The 20,500-nt window shown below is 39.5% G+C and overlaps 1 protein-coding gene across 18 annotated transcripts in view; it reads left to right on the plus strand.

The window, feature by feature from the left end:
* nfixb (nuclear factor I/Xb) overlaps positions 1 to 20,500 on the plus strand; it is a 231,448-nt gene that overhangs the window by 172,988 nt on the left and 37,960 nt on the right. For 14 of the 18 annotated variants that reach the window (XM_052131251.1, XM_052131252.1, XM_052131253.1 and 11 more), the window contains 5 exons: positions 7,359 to 7,421; positions 11,271 to 11,345; positions 15,973 to 16,084; positions 16,627 to 16,662; positions 17,827 to 17,954. In XM_052131251.1, coding sequence (XP_051987211.1) covers positions 7,359 to 7,421; positions 11,271 to 11,345; positions 15,973 to 16,084; positions 16,627 to 16,662; positions 17,827 to 17,954 — 414 coding nt within the window. The remainder of the gene's footprint in view (positions 1 to 7,358; positions 7,422 to 11,270; positions 11,346 to 15,972; positions 16,085 to 16,626; positions 16,663 to 17,826; positions 17,955 to 20,500) is intronic. The other 4 variants (XM_052131263.1, XM_052131250.1, XM_052131264.1 and 1 more) reach the window with 1 other exon arrangement.

The raw sequence follows: 20,500 nt of genomic DNA on the forward strand, positions 1-20,500 counted from the left end.
TAACCATGCTGTTGTAAACGTCTCTATTCTCCCTCTTTGGTCTTGTACTCACTGTCTTTCTCTGTGCCGGGTGTGTAGTTGGCACGGAGCGGGCACAGACGGGCACACAGATGGGCAGCGGACGATGCCGGGCAGATCCCTACACACCTGCTCCTCTCTGGCATGACCCAGACCAGACACACAAACACACTCGTGCGCGTAAACAGAAACAGAAAATCTGCATATCTGCGTACACCATACACAACGGATATGCTTTAAAGGGACAGTGCACCCAAAAATCCAAATTCAGTTTTTTTTTATGTTATTGTTTACTCACTTTTATGTTGTTACAAACCTCTGTGACTTTCTGTCTTCTGCGGAACAAAAAATGAGTGGTTTTGAGGAGCTTCTTGTTCCAAACTATGAAAGTGAATGGTGACCACGGCTATCAAGCTCCAAAAAGGATTATAATTTACCATTAAAAAGTATAACTCTAAAAGTATCAAAAAGTAGTCCATGCAATATTTTCTCAAGATGTACAACATCTTTGTGTAAGGAAGAGTCTGAAATTTAAGTCGTTATTCATTGATAGTCTTATAAGAATAAATCTTCCCCTCCACTGAAGTTCTCGATTTTAAACCACTTTTACAATATTTTTATAGAGGTTTTTTTATTCTTGTGCTTCTGCATATTCAAAATAGGTGTGCCACAATTTGTTACAAGGCATGCAATAAATAAATAAATGAAACAAAGGCATTTGGCATAATTGATGTCAAACCTTGGATTCTTCATTTTAAATGCCTAAGCACAAATGAGGTTTGGGAGAAGAGCAGTGTGAACATTCTTCAAAACATCTCTTTTTGTGTTCTCTGGAAGAAAGAAAGTCATATGGATTTGGAACAACATTAGGGTGAGTAAATGACAAAAAAACATTAACATTTTGAACTTATCCATTAGGTAAATGTGGCCAATTATTGCATCAACAGCAGTCTGGTTGCCATACAAATTCATACTCACGCTCACATACGCACATTGCCAGAGAAAACACACATCCATGCCCAGTTTCCCTCCATAATGCCCATGTGCGTACGCACATGCATACATGCATGCACACGTACATGCTTGCGTACAAACACACCTGCCACTTTTACATGTGCACATTTTAAACCTGCATCTTCTCAAGCGTCCCCGTAAGCGTCTTCAAACTTTATTCATCTAGAAACACATATGCACGCAGTAAGTCGCTGCCGCGGGGGTCAAGAGCAGGTATCGACCCCTTAAAAACCAAAAGCCGCCCGATTGCACTCGCTGCAGGGGCAGCTGGTAAACAGGGACTGAGGGGGCGCAGGATGCAGCGTGCTTTCATAAGATAGGAAATGAATAAAATAGTGGTGGTGGAGGGGGCAAATACCCAAATAAAGTCCAATAAAAGAGCTGAGAGAACATCTGTGTGGGATCGCTGTGAGGATTAGGAGCGTTTGGAACATTTTAAGCGCATTACGGATTAAAAAAAAGGTCATAATGTTTAGCAACATACCGATAAACCTCTTAAGCAAAACCCAATTGGAAAGGCTCTGCTGCCTCTTCATTCTGTGCGTGTCTGTGTTTAAGGTGTGGAGGCGTGCATTGGGTTTTCGTTATTTTGGGGGGTGGGGGAGGGGGTGTTCAGGGCAATGCATTGCGACATACATTTTCCATGTATTTGTCATCCTAAGCCATGACGTTTGAATCCAAGGGATCAAGCATGCCTGTCCAACTAAAACACACATGGAAAAGTCATGTTTCTCTTTTAGGTAAAGATAAATTCCATCTAATTTATATAAAGTCAACACGAAAGTCTAATTTACGATATTTACTTTAATACATGTTCCTGATTTTGGGTGATTCTCACGAAGCCTGAAAAAATATATGTGTTGCATAAAGAAAACTTTACCTACACTTTAGACCTTTAAGATGTTTTGCAATGTGACATTATTTCAGGACACTTAAGCACATTTTACCACCCAATTCTCATTACCGTACCACGTCAGGATGTTTCAATTTTACTATTCTCATTGTTTTCTATGATGATTCTTAATACAGTAACAGGTTTGTTTATGGTATGCTTTTATACAGCATTTTTGTAATATATTTGTATTTATTTGTATTTAAATCAGTGAAAATGAAATGCAGTACCCAGGGAATGCTAATATGATAGCATTGCGGTAATGAGAATATCGTAATGACCATCTTTTTCACGTGGGGTAAAATGTGCGTAACTGCAATGGAAATAACGTCAGCATGTAAAACAATCTCAACGACCCTAAAACAAGACTTCATTTCCAATTTGCATAATATAATTTCTAATTTGTTACTGTTGATGGTCATTTTCTTGGCAGGTTTGGTCAGAATCACCCATTTGTCTTTGTAATCTTTCATGAATGTAGGAAGTTGCTCCACCTCTGAAACCACTTTCTTTTTCGGCTCATGTCACCAAAGCCATGTGGGCTATTGGTTGATGTTGAACGATGGACAAATCGTTATTTAGCCATTGATTTAGGCTACTGCACTATATGATATTTATTACACAAATCTTGCAATTACTAATTGAATGTTGGTTAATGTTTGGTAATAGGGAGTGGTGGTGGCGTAGTGGGCTTAAGCACATAACTGGTAATCAGAAGGTCGCTGGTTCGATCCCCACAGCCACCACCATTGTGTCCTTGAGTAAGGCACTTAACTCCAGGTTGCTCCGGGGGGATTGTCCCTGTAATAATTGCACTGTAAGTCGCTTTGGATAAAAGCATCTGCCAAATGCATAAATGCAAATGTAATAACAGGTGATTAAGGTTAGGTTGATAATAGCATATAACTAATTTATATATTTGAAAAAGAAGCGTTAACATTGGGAGTACTTGTACTCTACAGTACTTGGAGATGCTCCAGAGCGTGAAGTTGACCTTAAGCCTCTACTTTTGACTCTACAAGTCAAAAAGCGTCATCAGTAGTGGTTGTCGGGAGTGTTTTGGGTAAAGATAAAGAGTTGTCCCATTCCTCCAGACAGAACTGGTGTAACTGAGTCAGGTTTGTAGGACACCTGCTCGCACATGCTTTTTCAGTTCTGCCCACATATTGTCTATCGGATTGAGGTCAGGACTTTGTGATGGCCACTATAACTTAACTGTTGTCCTTAAGCCATTTTGCCACAACTTTGGAGGTATGCTTGGGGTCATTGTCTATTTGGAAGACCCATTTGCAGCCAAGCTTTAATTTCCTGTCTGATGTCTTGAGATGTTGCTTCAATATGTCCTCAAAAATTCCCTTCCTCATGATGCCATCTATTTTGGGAAGTGCACCAGACCGTCCTGCAGCAAAGCACCCCCACAACATGATGCTGCTACCCCCATGCGTCACGCAAATATGTTTCCTTCTTAACGTTGCCACAAGGGGCGCTATAGCTGACATTTTTGTGAACCGTCCACTTCTACAGTTAGTTGACTTTCAAGTCGACTACTATAATAGCGAAGCCACGGTTTGAAGAGAATATTGCGGAGCAAGGACGTTAAAGTCAATATATTCATAGCAACTTATCTAGAAATAGCATATCCAGTTTAATGGCACATAATTTTGAAGGTAACTCTATCTGTACAGTCTCGCAAGAATGGACTGTATGCATGTTCAACCAGACCGTACGCTAGCAATGCATTAGCCAAACGTGCACATCTTCTTACATGTACTTGTGTAAAGTATCAGTTTGTTTCGGGCCTTTAGTGGCAGGGTTTGGTTTAGTCTGTAATCATTATAATTGGCATTATATTAAATCAAAAAGCCATGAAAGGCTGTTATTTACAGTGATTTTACAAGGGTAAAGGGTGTTCTTAGCATGACGAGAAGAGGCCTAAAAGGCCCTTTAAACTGTGGTATAATTGCTATAATGCACAGAACAGAGTGGCTTATTGTTTTCATAAAAAGTTTTTTTTGTAATTAATCAAACTAACTGTAGGAGTTTGCAGTTGCCAAGCAAATTAGCAACTTAGTGCATATGCATTAGTTTATGTTGTCATAGGTGCGCGTTCATCAGCATTTTACAACGACTTCAAAGGCAGCTGATCCAATCAGTATTTTGAGTCTGAACTGGAGATGGGATGTCCCTGTTTAGATAGCTAGGTAAACATTTTTGTGTTTCACCCAGTATCTTTGGCATGGTGTGTTCAGGGGTCCTGACTGTGTGTGCTGGGAAGATAAGGATTAGCCTGAACATTGTTGGATGCAGTACCGTATGTGTGTGTGGTTGCATGCTGATAACAGCGTTGATTGGACTCCATAGACTGGAGGCTATACTCTAATAATGGACAGTGTCTCTTTTGTGCACTTGAGTTTTGATGTTCTGGCCCCCTGCTCATCTGCTCTTTGTCTCTGCCCAATAGCGCGGCCCCTCTCATTCACTCACGTCCAGTTTTGCATACTGAGCTTCACTAATGTGCCATGTAATTGGATTGGAGGTCATCCGAGACTTCTCCTTAAACTGTGCTCATACCTCCACACCACTAGAAGACGCTACTTTATCAGTACGGATTGCTGTTGTTCTACATGAACTAATCTGGTGTGGATGCTATCGTTGTTAGCCTGGTGTTAAGTCTCTCACGCAACCAAACAAATAAAGATTCAGATTAGAATGCTATTTACAGTCACTAATATCATTATATACTTTGAAGTGCATTGAAATACCAATGAAAATACCATTTAAATAACATTGTATATTAATATAATACCATTGTAATTAATATGTTACCTACAAAAAATTGTCATTGCATTGTGTTAATACCATGGCTCCTTGGAATATCATGTAGCCTAAATACCATAGTGAACGAATATGGCAGTCATACATTTACTAAAAATCTTACAGAGTCGATTAAAGTGCATTACATTCTACATTATCTGTGTGAGAATGTAAATGGTGGAAAACAGGAGAACAGCAGCCCTCGCACCTTGCACTAGAGGCTACATATGCAGTCTGTAAACAAAAAAAATGGCGGTAGTTGGTTTTTAACTCCCTCAATTAGCATTTAGCACAAGTAGCTGAAAATGGCCTCCATTTGCGAGGCTTTTACTGTATAGTGTGGTGGAGAGGTTTTCTCTGTCTGACAGGAGTGTGTCTGTGTGAGGGTGCTTTGTAAGCTAGCAGGAATGCTCTGCTACCGCCAATGCTAAGATGGCTGCCAAGCGCTAAGATGGCTGCCAGAAATCCATAGAACAACAGCAGCAAGCGAACGAGGGGGTGCAAGAGAGAGAAAAGAGGAAAATAATGAGAGCTCCTCATGTCTTTTTTGTCTTTTGAAAATTGTCGCTTTTTAAATAATTTTTACCCTCTTTCATTGGCCGCTAGTAGTTTGTGGGGCTTGCTAAGGCTGTTACTCATACCTAACCATTGTAAAATGCGTAACTCGTTTTTATTTTTCAAAATGGTGTATTTTCACTTCCTTGTATTTTCAGCCCTCGTGCTGTTGGTGCTAGTAATTTGTGGGCTTTGCTAAGGCTATCACTTTTGCTTACACAGGCAGAAAAAAAAATAGATTTTTTTTAATATATATATATTGTTTTTTGTAGTCTGAAAAGGACAAAAACACATGAAATCTGATTTTTACAAGCCTGATCCAAACTATATTTGTAGGTGGTTTGGAAGCTGATTAAAATAATATTTTCTTAGTTTGAATGGACAGATAGTATTTCATGGGATGTATTTTTTCTTTACAAACATCATATATAAGCTGTAGTTTGAACCGTCAGTCGAAACAAATCAGATTTGAGAATAAAATCATATTTTTCCTGCAGTGTGAACAACATAACGTCATTAGCGTAACTTGTCCTGCATTGTTTGTGCTACTATGGACAAAAATTAAGGCCTTGGATTGTGTGACTTGTAGAGAAGAGTGCTATTATTTTTCTAAGTGGACAAACTTACAATTTATGCCTGGAGGACAATAAAAATCCCACATATTTAAATTGAAGGAGGAACAACGGCAATAGGGAACAGAATATTATACATACATGGGAGTGGGCTCGTTTGGCATTTTGACGCAACCACCCAGAAACACCCTGGCATCATCGAAGTTAGTTTTGGACAGGCAAGCACCATTCACATTTTCCACAGAAACTGTTTAATTCTAGTTATATTATATGGTATCAGCACCTTTGATGCCACTAATAGTTACAGACTTTTGCTATTTGTTGTTGTAGTGTACAACATGGCACAAGCATAATGTATTTTCAGCCAAACAGGTCAAATATCTTGTGTAAGCTGAGAAGCACAACAAAAGAGCCAGAAAGAGATGCCAAAGTCATTTAGAGACATCCTTCTGAAAATCTATAGTTAGGCAGACCTCAGTGCCTATAGAAAAAAGGGGGATAGTGAGTCTCAGCCAGTTCAAACAACGGCGGGGGTCTGGACTCTCTCCAAGATCACTATATTGCTAAGATAAAAAGCCTATGGAGACATTGTCCAAACAACTTTATGGCGGCACACCAGCCTAAGTCTACATCTTACACACAATAATACATCAGAGTGGGGTTTCAGCAGGCCGCTTTTGGATGTGTATTTTGTGTATTTATAGATTTCAGAGCAGTGCAACTTCATGTTTAAAATGGACAACTTTTACTTGCAACAAGGGTATTTACTGTTCACAGTTGGCTAGACCTTTGCGCCCAAGTACAGTTTTTCAATACAGGGGTAAAGATCTTGTTTCATTGTCGAATGGATGTTTTGTGGTTTAACATCTTAGTATTGACATGGTAACAACAAATCAATAAATAGAGCTTTTATTGCCACATGACTAGAGCTGGTGCGGTTTGTTTCTGCGACTTCCATGTATTGTTGCCTTTGCAATTGACTTATTACATGGGGAAATTGCTATTAGATTTTTACAATTCTACAGGAGTTTTATATCTTTTTAAGGTAGAAACATTTGGTAGAACTTTACTTGTTTTTCACTCCACTAAGTGTACATATCACCTCTGAACTGCAACGATACATTTAAGGAGCCACATCATCGCCACCTTCAGATGAAGTCTATCAGATGAAGTGTAGAGTCAGACTTACAATGTATCTTATACAAGTAATACCAAGACAGAGTGTCAGATTTCATATCTAAGCAATGCTCAGACCTCCTGAACATAATGTAAATGGTCCAGAACCAAAGCACATTCTCCACGATTCACCTCCAGCTGTGTCGTCTCACCGCTACATTTAATATGTGCTGGAAGAGAATATTCCAAATGTTCTACATCTGTTAATTGATTCAGGCAGCATTGGACTTGACCTAGACAACATCTTATGTCCCATGTTATTAATCTGCTGTCTCTTTTTTCTCTGCTTTCTCCCTTTCTTTCTTTCCTCTTTGTAGAATCTGGACAATCAGACAACTCCAACCAACAAGGAGAAGCAGATATCAAGCCTCCGCCCAACGGTACGTTGAGCACCATGAAAATCAGTTCTCCACGATCGCTTGTAATCCATTAAACGCAAACTCTTGTAATCCATTAATCAATTCCTGGTGGATAAAATCAAGTCCCACCCTGTATTCTTTTCTTGTTCAGTTTCTTTCTGTCATGAAGTAAAAAGGTTGCGAATATCATTTCACGTTGACTCATACTTGTCAACATTTGGGTAACGAAATCCTGGAGACCTCTGAGGGGGGGGGGGTTGAATGGCAGAGGCAGGCTAAACACATACAAATTGTGCCGTTGTGATTTAATGTGCTGAGTAAGATCATTTCTCCCACCGTGTCGGTCAGTGCGACACACTTTGTAAAAGGCGTGGCCATTGTCGATATTTCTTTGAGATTCTTCCGTCCAGCTGTTGTTATATTTCATGTATATATATATTATTTATTTTTTTCGCCGGAGCACTACCTAAGTCTTCCCCTCCCATCTACCAGTGATGCTTGATTCAACTCCCCTTGTCTACTTCCTGCACAGATATCAACAGCACTACTGGGTTGTAGGTTGCCAGGATGAGGTCACAAATGGGTTGAAATTTGTATGATGTGTCGATTGTGTGAGTAGGATCCGTTTCATACAAGATCTGGCCACTGGACAACCTTGGAATAATATACTGATGTGATGATTCATATAACAAGGTTTGGGCCATACAAATTACGGGAGTTTCCCAGGAGAAATAACAAAACGGGAGGGGGCGGGTGATGGGTGAGAAATACGGGAGAGTCCCGGGAAAAACGGGAGTGTTGAAAGGTATGCGTTGACTTTAGATTCCAATCAGATTTTCAATCAGACTTTTTGTGAAGTTGGACTAACAGACCAAGATAATGTGGTTGTAGCTCAGCTTAGTCCATCATGTTTACTCATTAATCAAACTACAATTGGCCTCTGATTTGCTTGACACGCGTTGGACATGGATTAAATCCTTCCATTAAATATTTGATTAAGCATTGTGTTGTGTACTTGAACACTGTGTGCATTATCACAGTTTTTAGTTAAGTCATAATTATTGTCTGTTGACAAAAATGTCCTTTAAATATATCATTGTAATTGTCAATTTCTACAAAAAATTGCATAATTTTAGTTACCGATAATGTGCAAAATTACAACAGATGTGTCAAACTGTAACAGACGAAACATTAAACAAATATTTCGAAAAATGTTTAAACTACTTAATTTAAACATGCCTCAAACACATTAAAGATGAATATGTTTCAAATGTAAGATTACACAACATGAGAAAACTGTCCTGGAAACATGAGCTCCTTGAACAGTAGTCTATAAGTACTATACTGAAGGATTAGCTACTTTTTAAAAGTTACTCTGTTGTGATGTCCTCATGTTTAGACAGTTTAGGATGTTACACGTAGCACGTTTTTAAGGAAACAACATGTTCTCAATGCAACTTATCCATTCTGACTGGCACATAACATAGTTCAAGTTCACCTGTTTATTCTCTTTATATAGAGAATAGTCATTTTACTGTTATATTGCTTGAGTGAGAAACCCGGGATTAGGAGGTACTGGTGTTTTACCGAAACCAAAACACTTAAAGGACAGGGAGAGAATTTACTTTCTGAAACAGTTTAGCTTTACCTCTCAATAATTTTTGTTGCTTCGCAGGTATTTTGGGTTCCCTCGCAATAAATTAACCATGGTTTTACTATAGTAATATTGTAGTAACCATTGATAATTTTGTGGTTACTCTAGTCTTACTACAAATACCATGGTTAAACGGTGGCCACTGTAATAAAACCATGGTTAATTTGAATAAGAATTAACCATGGTTTTACTGAAACTACCAAAGTTGAACTGGGGTGTTTGTAGTAACACCATAGAAACCAGAAAAGGATGATTTTTATTACCGTAGTTTTAATTTTCCACTATTATTATTATGGATTCCCCATGGATATCATGGTTAAAATATGGTTATTATAGTAAAACCATGGTAAATTTTGTGGTTGCTTCAGTATGGTTTTACTTGAAATATGACGGATCAATAGTGGTAAGTGTAGTAAAACTATGGTTACTGAAGTAAAACCAGTTAATTTATAGCAAGGGTACCCAACATAATTGCTAGGGAATGCAAAACAATTTCAGAAAAAAAGGGGCTATGTAGAAGAACCTTCAATGAAATATCAAAAACTGTTTTACTCTCCAAAGAACCATAAATCCATCTTAAGAACCATACACAGCCAAAAAATGGTTCTTGATAAAGATTCGTCTTTGTTGAACCAAGTGTGATGCTCCTGGAACCATTGAAGAACTCTAATTCTTCTAAATATAATTTAACACAGAAAGCCTTAAGTTCATCGTACACATCTGAAGTTACCATTAATGGCAGTGAGCGAACAGGCTCCAGTTAGCATTGGCTGAAACAGCACAATGAAATCCTCGCGCTACACAATCAACGCATAAGCCACCGTTTTCCACTCCGCCTGCCAGTCAGCAGATGAATCTATGGGTTAGCTGCTCTCGCTGGACTTTGAAATGCATGGTTGTGCACACAAATAGGGGCAGATTAATACTTTAAGCCATATTATTTACGTTAATGAGGTCACATGCGGTCACATGCACACCCAGACTCGCGCTTACCACAAACACACAAACTCAGGGTATGAGAAAAGACAATTCCCCCATTTAGTGGAAGAGTTTATTGTAGTAAAGCATTGCTTAGCTGGATGTGACAGCGAGTGACAGAATGCTCATAAATCACTCTGATGTGATTGGATGATGGGAACCACATGGCTGTGGAGTGACACTGAGCTCATGCACAGGCCTCACTGTGGTTAACCTGCGGACACACACATACAATACTCACACGTTGACCTCAGCCGGTACTACAGATGGGTGTGGAACATAACTAATCATCCGTTCTGCCCACACACAAGTACATATTGAAAGTCCATATGTACAGCAGAAGCAATGAAAAGGATATAAAAGATAGAAAAATCACAAATAAGATCTCTTTAATACCTCAATTATTTCTCCTAGACAGACATGAGAATGACTGTGTCAAGTGTTTTAGAAGACATCTCCACAATGTCTCAAACTGTGCTCAGATTTGCCAAAAGACCAAAGTCTGAAAGATTTAAATATGAGCTCAAAAATGTCCAAGACCAAATTATCTGAGCTATGCTACCAACATGTATTTTATAGCTCTATTTTCTCTTACAGTTTGTCAACAGTTGACTAATTTATGTCTATTTTTAGTTCTTCTAAGGAATTTTGAGACTAAGCCTGCAACATCATTTTAAAATTAATAATTCCAGGACAAGAATTTCAAGGATGTGTGTGACATGAGAAATACCACCAAAAGTATGTTTTTGCAGAACAAATAAATGTCTGTGCATTGCGTCATAAATGTCAGGCGAACCAAAAATTTGCCATAAATGAGACCTGATTCTCCCTAACCATGACAGAGCAACCACTAAGCAATACAAAAATGGATATCATTTGTATATTTGTATGCAGTGTACCACACACACTTCAGCTGAAAACAGTATCTCTAAATGTGTGACATAAAGTATTTTTAATGTGCTCATAAAGTTTTAGCTGAGATTTGAGTGTGCTATGTTAGAGTTAACCATGAGTATGGGTTAGCTTGTTATTCCTTAGAGACGACAAACATATGCCAGCTGATGACTGTAATTATATGGTCCAGGCCTTTTTATGACAGTTGTGCAGTTTATTTTGTATGTATGCATGTGTGTGTGTGTGTGTGTGTGTTTGACAGGTTCTGATGAGTAAGTATGGTCATTTTAATTTTTTTATTTTGTAATTTGTTGTTTTCATGTCTGTTTTTTCTCTCTCTGCAGGGCATTTGAGTTTCCAGGACTGTTTCGTCACGTCAGGCGTATGGAATGTGGCCGAGCTTGTCCGTGTGTCACAGAGTGAGTCGCATGATCTTCTATGTGATCTATGGCATGCACTAGGAATTGGAATGACTTGACAGTACTAGTAGTTTTTAGGAAGTCCTCACGCTATAACTGTATATATACAGCTTAATGAGCACTTTATTAGGAACACTATGGTCCTAATAAAGTGCCCAATGTGGTCTGGGGTCCATCCGCCTCAAGTTTATATATATATATATATATATATAATTGTGGTGATGTGGCTGTGGCTGAGCCACGTCTGTGGAGCGAGGTTGGGAGAGGAAGAACGGTAAGGATTGACACCTGTGGAATATCATCTCTAACAGCTGTTTTGTGTTGCAGTGAGAGCTGGAGGGGGATAAAAGGGCAGTCCAAAGAGAAAGAGATGCACACAGCAGTGTCTATGTGTGCATTCCTATATATTGTGCTGAAAAGCAAAACCAATGCATATTGTAAAATAAAGTTAATTTGTTGCTGGCATCACCTTCTCCGCTTCCTCCTTCATAAAAGAGTTAGTGATCGAAACCCGGGATTAGAAGGAAGAAATGCCATCATGGAGTCCTCGCCATTAGCCGAAGTCATCAAGACTTGCCGGCATCCAACTGACCCAACATCAAGCACTCCTGGACTTATGTGTGGAGCAGGAGCAGTGTTTCCAGGTCATCCTCCAGGCACTTGATGGCCCAGGGGAGTACTCCAGCCGCGACCCCGGCTGCACCATAGCCCAGCCCCACATCACGCTTGTGAAGATAGGGCCACAAGATGATCCAGAAGTCTTAGAGCAGGCGGCTGAAGCGAAGGGCTGGCCCAACACCCAGTGGGCATTCACCCCTGACTGAACAGGAGCATACCGGATACCTGTGTGTATTAAGGGGGGTACATACCAAGCCTTTGTGGAGTCAGGTTGTAATTAAACCTCCATTCACCAAAGCTTGGTTCAACCCAAGAATTTGGATATGAGTGGGCAGGTGAAGGTAAGGTGTTTGGATGGATATACTCAAAATTACCCTGTAGAGATGGTCATTATTCAATTTTGGGGATAAAAGCATAGTGTCGCGGTTGTGGTTATTCTTCAACTGTCCCATCTACTAATCTTGGGTATGAATTGGCTGGCAATTACAACTTTATTAAGGGGAATGTATGTGGATGGGTCCTGCAACAAAACATTTCGGTATGTGGTGTGTGATTATCTGGCTGGGGATGCGGTGCCAGGGCCATCTATGTCAGCTCCATGTCAGGAGGACATGAGGGAGGGGGAAGTCTCAGCTTTCCCAGCCCTTAGAGGATTCCCTGCATGGGGATTTCCCTCTGGAGCAGACGTGAGATGAGACCCTTTGGCACGCCTTTGATCATTGATTGTCAGTGCCTCCAGCCAGACATTGCACTCACATATCTGTATTTTTCAATTACTGTATCAAGGATTGGTTGTATCAAGTGATGCAGGACACTCAGACAAAGATGGATACAAAAAAATTATTAATACAGCAATGTCGTCAGGAAATGTTATTCCAGACAGCTCATTATAATCCGAAGGTGGGTCACTTAGGGCAGGAAATGACACTGAACCGTCTAATGGCCCATTTCTATTGGCTGGGCATTCGTGGGAATGTTCACAGGTGGTGAGGGGCATTCCATGAATGTCAGCTGGTGAATCCGCTAGCCATCATAAGAGCGCCATTGCGCCCCCTTCCATTAATAGAGGTCCTCATCAGAAGAATTGGTATGGAGCTTGTCGGGCCATTAGAGCGAATGGAATACAGACATCACTTTGTGTTGGTTCTGGTGGAATATGCAACATGATACCTCTCTGCAACATCTCAGCACAAATTGTTGTGGAAGCACTATTCAGAATTATCTTCCGAGTGGGGATTTTGAACTAAATTCTCACTGATCAGGACACTACATTTAAGCCACACACACTACACAAACGGTACGTATAATTGGGGATTAAATCGATTTAGACCAGAGTTTACCACCCCCAAACAGACGGCTTGGTCAAATGGTTTAATCAGACAATAAGCAAAATAATCCGTAAATTTGTGCAAGAAGATGCTCGAAATTGGGACAAGTGGCTCAAGCCCCTATTATTTGGAGAATGAGTTAGGTTCCACATACCTCCATGGGGTTCTCCCCATTTTAATTATTGTACAGGTGTCGACTGCGTTGCGTACTTGACGTCCTATGGGAAAATTGGGAGGAGGGACCTTCAAACAGCAAAAACGAAATTCAATACGTTCTTGACCTGAGAGCAAAACTCCACACACTGGGGCAATTGACACAGGAGAATTTGCTCCATGCTCAAGAACGTTGCATCTGTCTGTATAATAGGGGTACTCGGCTATGGGAATTCACACAGGAAGATAAAGACCTTGTATTGCTCCCACATCGAACTCTAAATTACTTGCAAAGTGACAAGGACCCTTTGAGGTCACATGGTGAGGTGGGAAGTCGATTATGAGGTTAAACGAATGGTTAGAGGTGGAGCACATCAGAATTACCACCTTAATATCCTAAAACCGTGTAGAGAGGCAGTCCCCGTGATTTTGGAGATGGTGGTTCCAGAGAGGGAGGAGCTTGGACCTGAGGTGAACTTAAAAGCCACCGATCGATTCACCCCATTAACTTACGGACACCACCTCTCACCGTCACAAATCTCGGAGGTTGCCAGGTTGCAAGGAGCATTCTCTGACGTGTTCTTGCCTTTTCCAGGTCGTACAAATCTCATAGAGCACCATATCGAAACAACCCCAGGGGCAGTGGGATGCAGTCATCCCTACCAATTACCCAAGCACAAAAAAGAAGTGGTTCGGGAAGAATTAAAGGCCATCCTACATAGATATTGGGGTAATAGAAGAATCCAACAGTGACTGGGCCAGCCCGGTGGTGCTGGTTCCAAAGAGTGATGGCTCGGTCCGGTTCTGTGTGGATTCTAGAAAAGTCAATGCGGTGTCTAAATTTGATGTGTACCCAATACCTTGGATTTTTGAACTGCTCGATCGGACATTATTCATAAACTCAAGGAACAGCATGATAGAGAATGAGTGTTTGGCCATCAAGTGGGTGGTCCTCACCCTCCAGTACTATCTGTTGTGGTGTGCTTTCACCCTCTGTGCAGACCACAGCCCGCTCCAGTGGCTCCATCGCATGAAGGATACCAACGTGCGGATCAGTCGTTGTAACTAGCTCTCCAGCCTTTTAAGTTCGAGGTGGTCCACAGGCCGGGGGCACAGATGGCTGTTACAGATTTCCTCTCCAGAAATGGGGGTGGAGTAATTGACAGGCCAAATGGCTCCCCGGCCTGAGTCGGGCGATGGGGGATGTGGGGATGTAGGAGTGGCCGAGCGACGTCTGTGGAGAGTGAAGCCGGGAGAAGAAGAATGGTAAGGATTGACACCTTTGAGAAATCATCTCTAAAAGCTGTTAAGGGCAGTCCAAACCGCTGTAGGGAGAAAGAGACACACGCAGCAGTGTCTATGTGTGCATTCCTGAATATCCAAAACCATTGCATATTGAAAAATAAAGTTGATTAAGCAGTCTTGTCTTCACTTCACTGGTTGCCAGTTAAATACAGAGTTGACTATAACTTTTGTTTGTTTTTAAAGAACTACATTTCCAGTCTCCACAGCACATCAATGACTTTCTTAGGCTCTCTAATTCCTCTAGGCTATTGAGATCATGCAACCAAATGCTGTTAGCAGTTCCAAGATCTAGACAGAAATCTAAAGGCAATCTAGTCTTTTCTGTGGTTGCCCCCAAGTTATTGCAAACTATATGGTTGCCAACTTTTCGCCACATCAATATGGGACACTTTAGAATTTTTTTCACTTCAAAATGGGACGTTTCGCCACATCCGACGGTGGGGGGTGTTGTGTCTTGCCGCTAAAATATGTGTCCCGTACGGGATGTTTCGATACAAAGACAAAGGTTTCATGATAATCTGTGAAATTTGCAATTCTTTGAATGGAGTCATTATAAAGAATCAAATAGTTAATTCAAAATGGGGCGGCTGTGGCTCAGGTGGTAGAGTGGATCGTCCACTAATCGCAGGGTTGGCTGTTTGATTCCCGGCCCACATGGCTCCACATGCCGAAGTGTCCTTTGGAAAGACACTGAACCCCAAATTGCTCCCAATGCCAGGCTAGTGCCTTGCATGGCAGCTCTGCCATCATTGGTGTGTGAATGTTTGTGTGAATGGGTGAATGAGACGCAGTGTAAAGCGCTTTGAATACCATTAAGGTTAAAAAGGCGCTATATAATTGCAGACCATTTACCATTTATTTAATATGTTTGAGACTGATTTGTGAGGGTTTTTATTTTTTTTCTGATTCATTGAAAATAACCTGCTCATAAGTGCCATTTCTTCACAAATCTGACTTGCACATTGGCAGAAGAATACAGATATATGTGAACCATTATTAAAAAATAAATTTTGTTCCACATTTTTGGTACTTAATCAGATGTTTCACTCTAACAAATAAACATTTCATTTACAACCAAAAATTGTCCTCTTATTCCAGATCGTTCATCTTACAACTGACACGACTTTTGGGAGTTTGATGATTGCATCATGTCATCGTGGGAATGGTGATGAATGATGGCATTAATTATACTTAATAAAACTCTTTTCTGTTGTCTAATTCAGCACCAGTTGCCACTGCAACTGGACCCAACTTCTCTCTGGCCGACCTCGATAGTCCAGGATATTACAACATCAACCTGGGTCGCCGATCCATTACATCCACACCATCGACCAGGTACACACAGAGACAAACATGCTAATTTTCCTTGTCTTTTCCTTTACTAATAGAACTCTTGCATGCCTAAGGCGCTGCTCAGTCCGAACGTGTCCTTGTGCTAAAAAGCTAAATGCAGTGCGATGAATAAAGGTGTCTCGAGAAGTATTTTAAAGATTTAAGTTATTTTTAACTGGACATAGTGTCTAAAACGTCCAGTCAGATATGTCCATGTAGTGCAAAAGAAAAACAATTGAAATACATTGTAGATGGACACAAAATTTTGTTTGGCGTGAACAGCCCCCTAAACTGCTTGTCTAGATGATCTGTCTCTGTTTTAGCTGTTTAATGCATGTTAGTAGAACTAGCTGAGGATCTTTCGTGCTTTCACTTTATCTGCAATACAACCTGTAAATCTTTCAGTCTCTCTTCACATGTACTATATCATCTCATTCATCTACTCTTATCTCTACCTCTCGCCCTTTTTGATTGTTGTGGTTTTTGTCTCTTTCTCTCTTCCTGTCCTTCTCTCTTGTCTTATCTTTGTGACTCAAACGCTGCAGGACTGAGATGGAGTTGTATGCCAGTCTCCCACGGAGGTACTCCACATTGTTTGTCCTCTTCCTGTAGTCAAATTCGCTTTCTTCTTTTGTTCTTTCTCTGCTGTCTTTGCTTTTCTCATCTGATCTCTCATTCCTCTTTGAGAACCTGTGATCTAGAATTGGTGATGATGGAATAAAATTTTGTAACTTTTCTTTTATAAAAACAGATAGTTCTTGTCCTGGATGCTGATTAATACAGTGTCCACAGGTGTTTTGGTTTCTAGAAAAAACGTAATGAACCTTTAAAGACAGATGTAAAATGGTCTCCAAGGTTGTTAATTGATGGTATACATCTGTTTTAGCCACTTGATGGTGTTATTGCAACTTTATTCTTAAAAAAATCTTGTTTAATACTGGAATTCCTGGTGAAGAACTACACTACCAATGAATCAGTAACTTGCGGTAAACAATAAGCGCCAAAAGAGCTCTGCTACCAAGTCGGTCTCCCTACACTCTCAAACTGCTCAGATATTGGCATTTATCTTTTTTATGGCATATATTTGAATATTTTGTAATAAGTTTAAAATATATTGTTTATATACTTATAATCAACAACTTTATATCAATAGTTTTTGAATTGTATTACTTCATTCGGATAGGATTGTTCATGCCTTTTAAAATTCCTTAAGTAAAGTGTGTTAAGAACACATTTACTGACTTGTAAGTTGTAACTTTGTCTTTTTGTACAATTTTCAAAACCTTTTTGCTTCAAATCAAGTTTGTACTGTTGCGATTCACCTCAGAGCTGGTTGGTTGGTTGATGGCTTAGAATTCTTTTATAAAGGATTTAATGTAATCGCTATGCAAAATCAATGGTGAAAAAACTTCCAGAACCTAGATGGCTGAAAAAGTGTTTAGTCAATGTTGTGCTCTATAGCTATGAACACCCCTCGATTGTGTATCACTGTGTATGTCAACTATTAACTGTGGTTTACACGTCAGGGACAATATCTATATATTTATTTTTGAGGTCACCACTGATGTTTTACCTCCTTCAAGATGATATATAAGTAAGAGGGATTATCTAAACAATTATGCTTCACTAATAATGAGGAAATTGCAAACATTTCCCAGCAATGATTGCTCAACTGATAACAGTTGCAAATATTTCCGTTAATATTTTCTCTTACTTTCGTCCCTTTGTCTCTTTCCTGCTCTCAGCTCCAACAAGCGTAAATCGATTGATGACAGTGAGATGGAGAGCCCAGTGGATGATGTCTTCTATTCGGGTCGTTCTCCAGCCCCGGGAGGGTCTCAGCCCAGCGGCTGGCCCAATGATGTTGATGCAGGTAGAGTCAAATTACCCACCAGCTCTCTGGATCTTCACACAGTCAGAATTGACCCCACTCACCTAGATATCTAAAGTCATATTGGGAAAAGAAACGCAATTTCAGCTTCACGACAACTAGATCAGTGATTCCCAACCAGGGGTAAATGTATCCCAGGAGGTTCTTGGAGAGATTTCGATCCACAGTTTCCCTGAGCAACTACATAAACGATTGATCCAGATGGAGAACAAAAAATATATATATACATTTTAAGTGTTAGTTTGAGTAAAAATGAGTTCAGTCATAAAACCTTGAACAAGTTAATTATATAAAATTTACTAACCTCGTGCAACGCTTTCTGTCATCTACCCACTCAGGTGAGTCACTGTCAAAAAAGCGGTCATCGCGACTCTGTAAAGAATCGGCAATATGGAGCAACATACTTTTTATTTGGCAATTATTTTGCAAATTAAATGGATAGTTCAACCCAAAATTAAAATGTTCTCATTATTTACTCTCCCTCATGCCATCCCAGGTGTGTACAATTTTCATTCTTCAGCAGAACACATTTAAAGAAAGCTATCTCAGCTCAGTAGGTCCTTAAAATGCAAGTGAATGAATCGAGAAACACTTCCACATTCAGGAAATAGGTGGATTAAAAAATAGAAAATATGAGTTGCGTATTATGGCTGTCAATAGATTTTAGTTCCTTTTTAAGATAAGAAAACAAAATAATGTTTGTCGGCTTTGTAAATTTGTCTGTGTGACACTCGTAGCAGGATATGTGCATAGAGACAATCGGTTTAACGGAAAGATGAATTTTCAATGTTTTGTTATCTGAGCGATTTACACACAGTTACACAACAATACAAAATATTCAACAGACTGTACAACTGACCCTCAAATCCTTGTTCCTCGTTTGTATCAAATGAAATATGCCACCTCAATTTGAGCATGAAATACTGAAGTTATACTGAATGAGTGGACTCAGAGCCTGTGTGAAGGGACCAGAAATGATTTTCACTTTCTGACCATACTTTCATCCATCCAACCAAATTTGACCTGTCTCTCTCTCTCTCTCTCTCTCTCTCTCTCTCTCTCTCTTTCCTCCTGTGCCTGTTCACCATCTTACCAAACTTCAATAGAACACAAGAGTAAACAAAGATGACAGCAATAATATCTCAGTGAAATATTAAGAGTTATCTCTTAGGTAATGGATTTGGGACCCTGTTGTGCAACTCTTAAAAGCACTCATATGTGCATGCAATAAATTTGGGCTGAAACACTTACAGAGTATGAAGTGTAAGAGAGAAGTGAAAATTGTGGCATTTCCATTAATAGATTAAGTAAATCTCCGTAAATCCCCCAAAAGTGGAAATGCTTACCTCTTACCTATAAATAGAATATTTTATTCAGTCATATAACTGAAGCATTCATTGTAATATAAACAATAAATAATAAGTAACATAATAATAATATAAGTTTGACAAGGATTTCCCTCCATTTATATGTGTTATGAGTGTAGCTACTAGCTTGTTGTAATTGTTGTGAGGTTTGAAAAGTGTCGAATCACATGTAAAAGTAATTAGACTTCATAGAAGTAGATTTGTTTCCAGTGTGCATAAATAGATAAAGGACTCCCATTTTACAGATGTGAGAGAAGATGATGATATTCTTGGAAATGCAATTACACATTTGTCAGATTTAGTTTTCTTTGCATTTTCCCTATGTGAGTCTAAACCAACTGCATATAGGAAGTTAGCTTGCTAGCTAGATAGCTAGCTAACTAGAAAGACAGATTTACAAACAAGCAGAAACAAATACAGAAAGATGGTTCGATAAAGATTCTGTATGAATGTCTATGTTTTGTGTATTTCTGTGTTCATGTATCTTGTTAAGATGAGAGTTTATTTTGCGGCTTGTTTTTAATATGCATAAATGACAGCTTAGCATGTCTAACAGCATTAGATTGTACAGCACTTTACAGTACAGGCCTAATTCATTTTTTGATCTTGATACAACAGACCCGATTGTCTCTCTCCAAGCCTCAGCATCTAGCTAAATTAATTACCTTAAAATTAATTATTTCTTATTTTTTCAGGTTCATAAATTTCAAAACTGATTGTTGTAGATTCAACCTCATACTGAAAGAGCAAATTTGGCCCCAAAAATCATGCAGAGATACATACATCAAACAATGTCATTCAGGCATCTATTGCACATTACCAGAATACTATGATTTCAGATACAATAATTCTAGTCTTGCATGCTATTCAGTATGGATAGTATGCAAATTGTGGCATATCCTATTATGTTCCACCCCTCTGTTTTAGCCGAAGCTGATTGGATTGGGATGTGTGCAGTTTTTTCCATGCACTGTTTTAGTTGACTTAGATTGGATTGACTGGGGATAGATAGTAAGCAACACTGTCGTTTGACCACATGAATATAACATTTTCTAAATTTGTGTACTGTGAAGTGTTTACTGTATGTGCAAATGAATTGATAATGCAACAGCGGTGCCAAATTCCCTCCAACACCTCCTAAAAAAACCCTATCTGTATTTC

The sequence above is a fragment of the Xyrauchen texanus genome, chromosome 8 (assembly GCF_025860055.1).
Source record: "Xyrauchen texanus isolate HMW12.3.18 chromosome 8, RBS_HiC_50CHRs, whole genome shotgun sequence".
Classification (NCBI taxonomy): Eukaryota; Metazoa; Chordata; class Actinopteri; order Cypriniformes; family Catostomidae; genus Xyrauchen; species Xyrauchen texanus.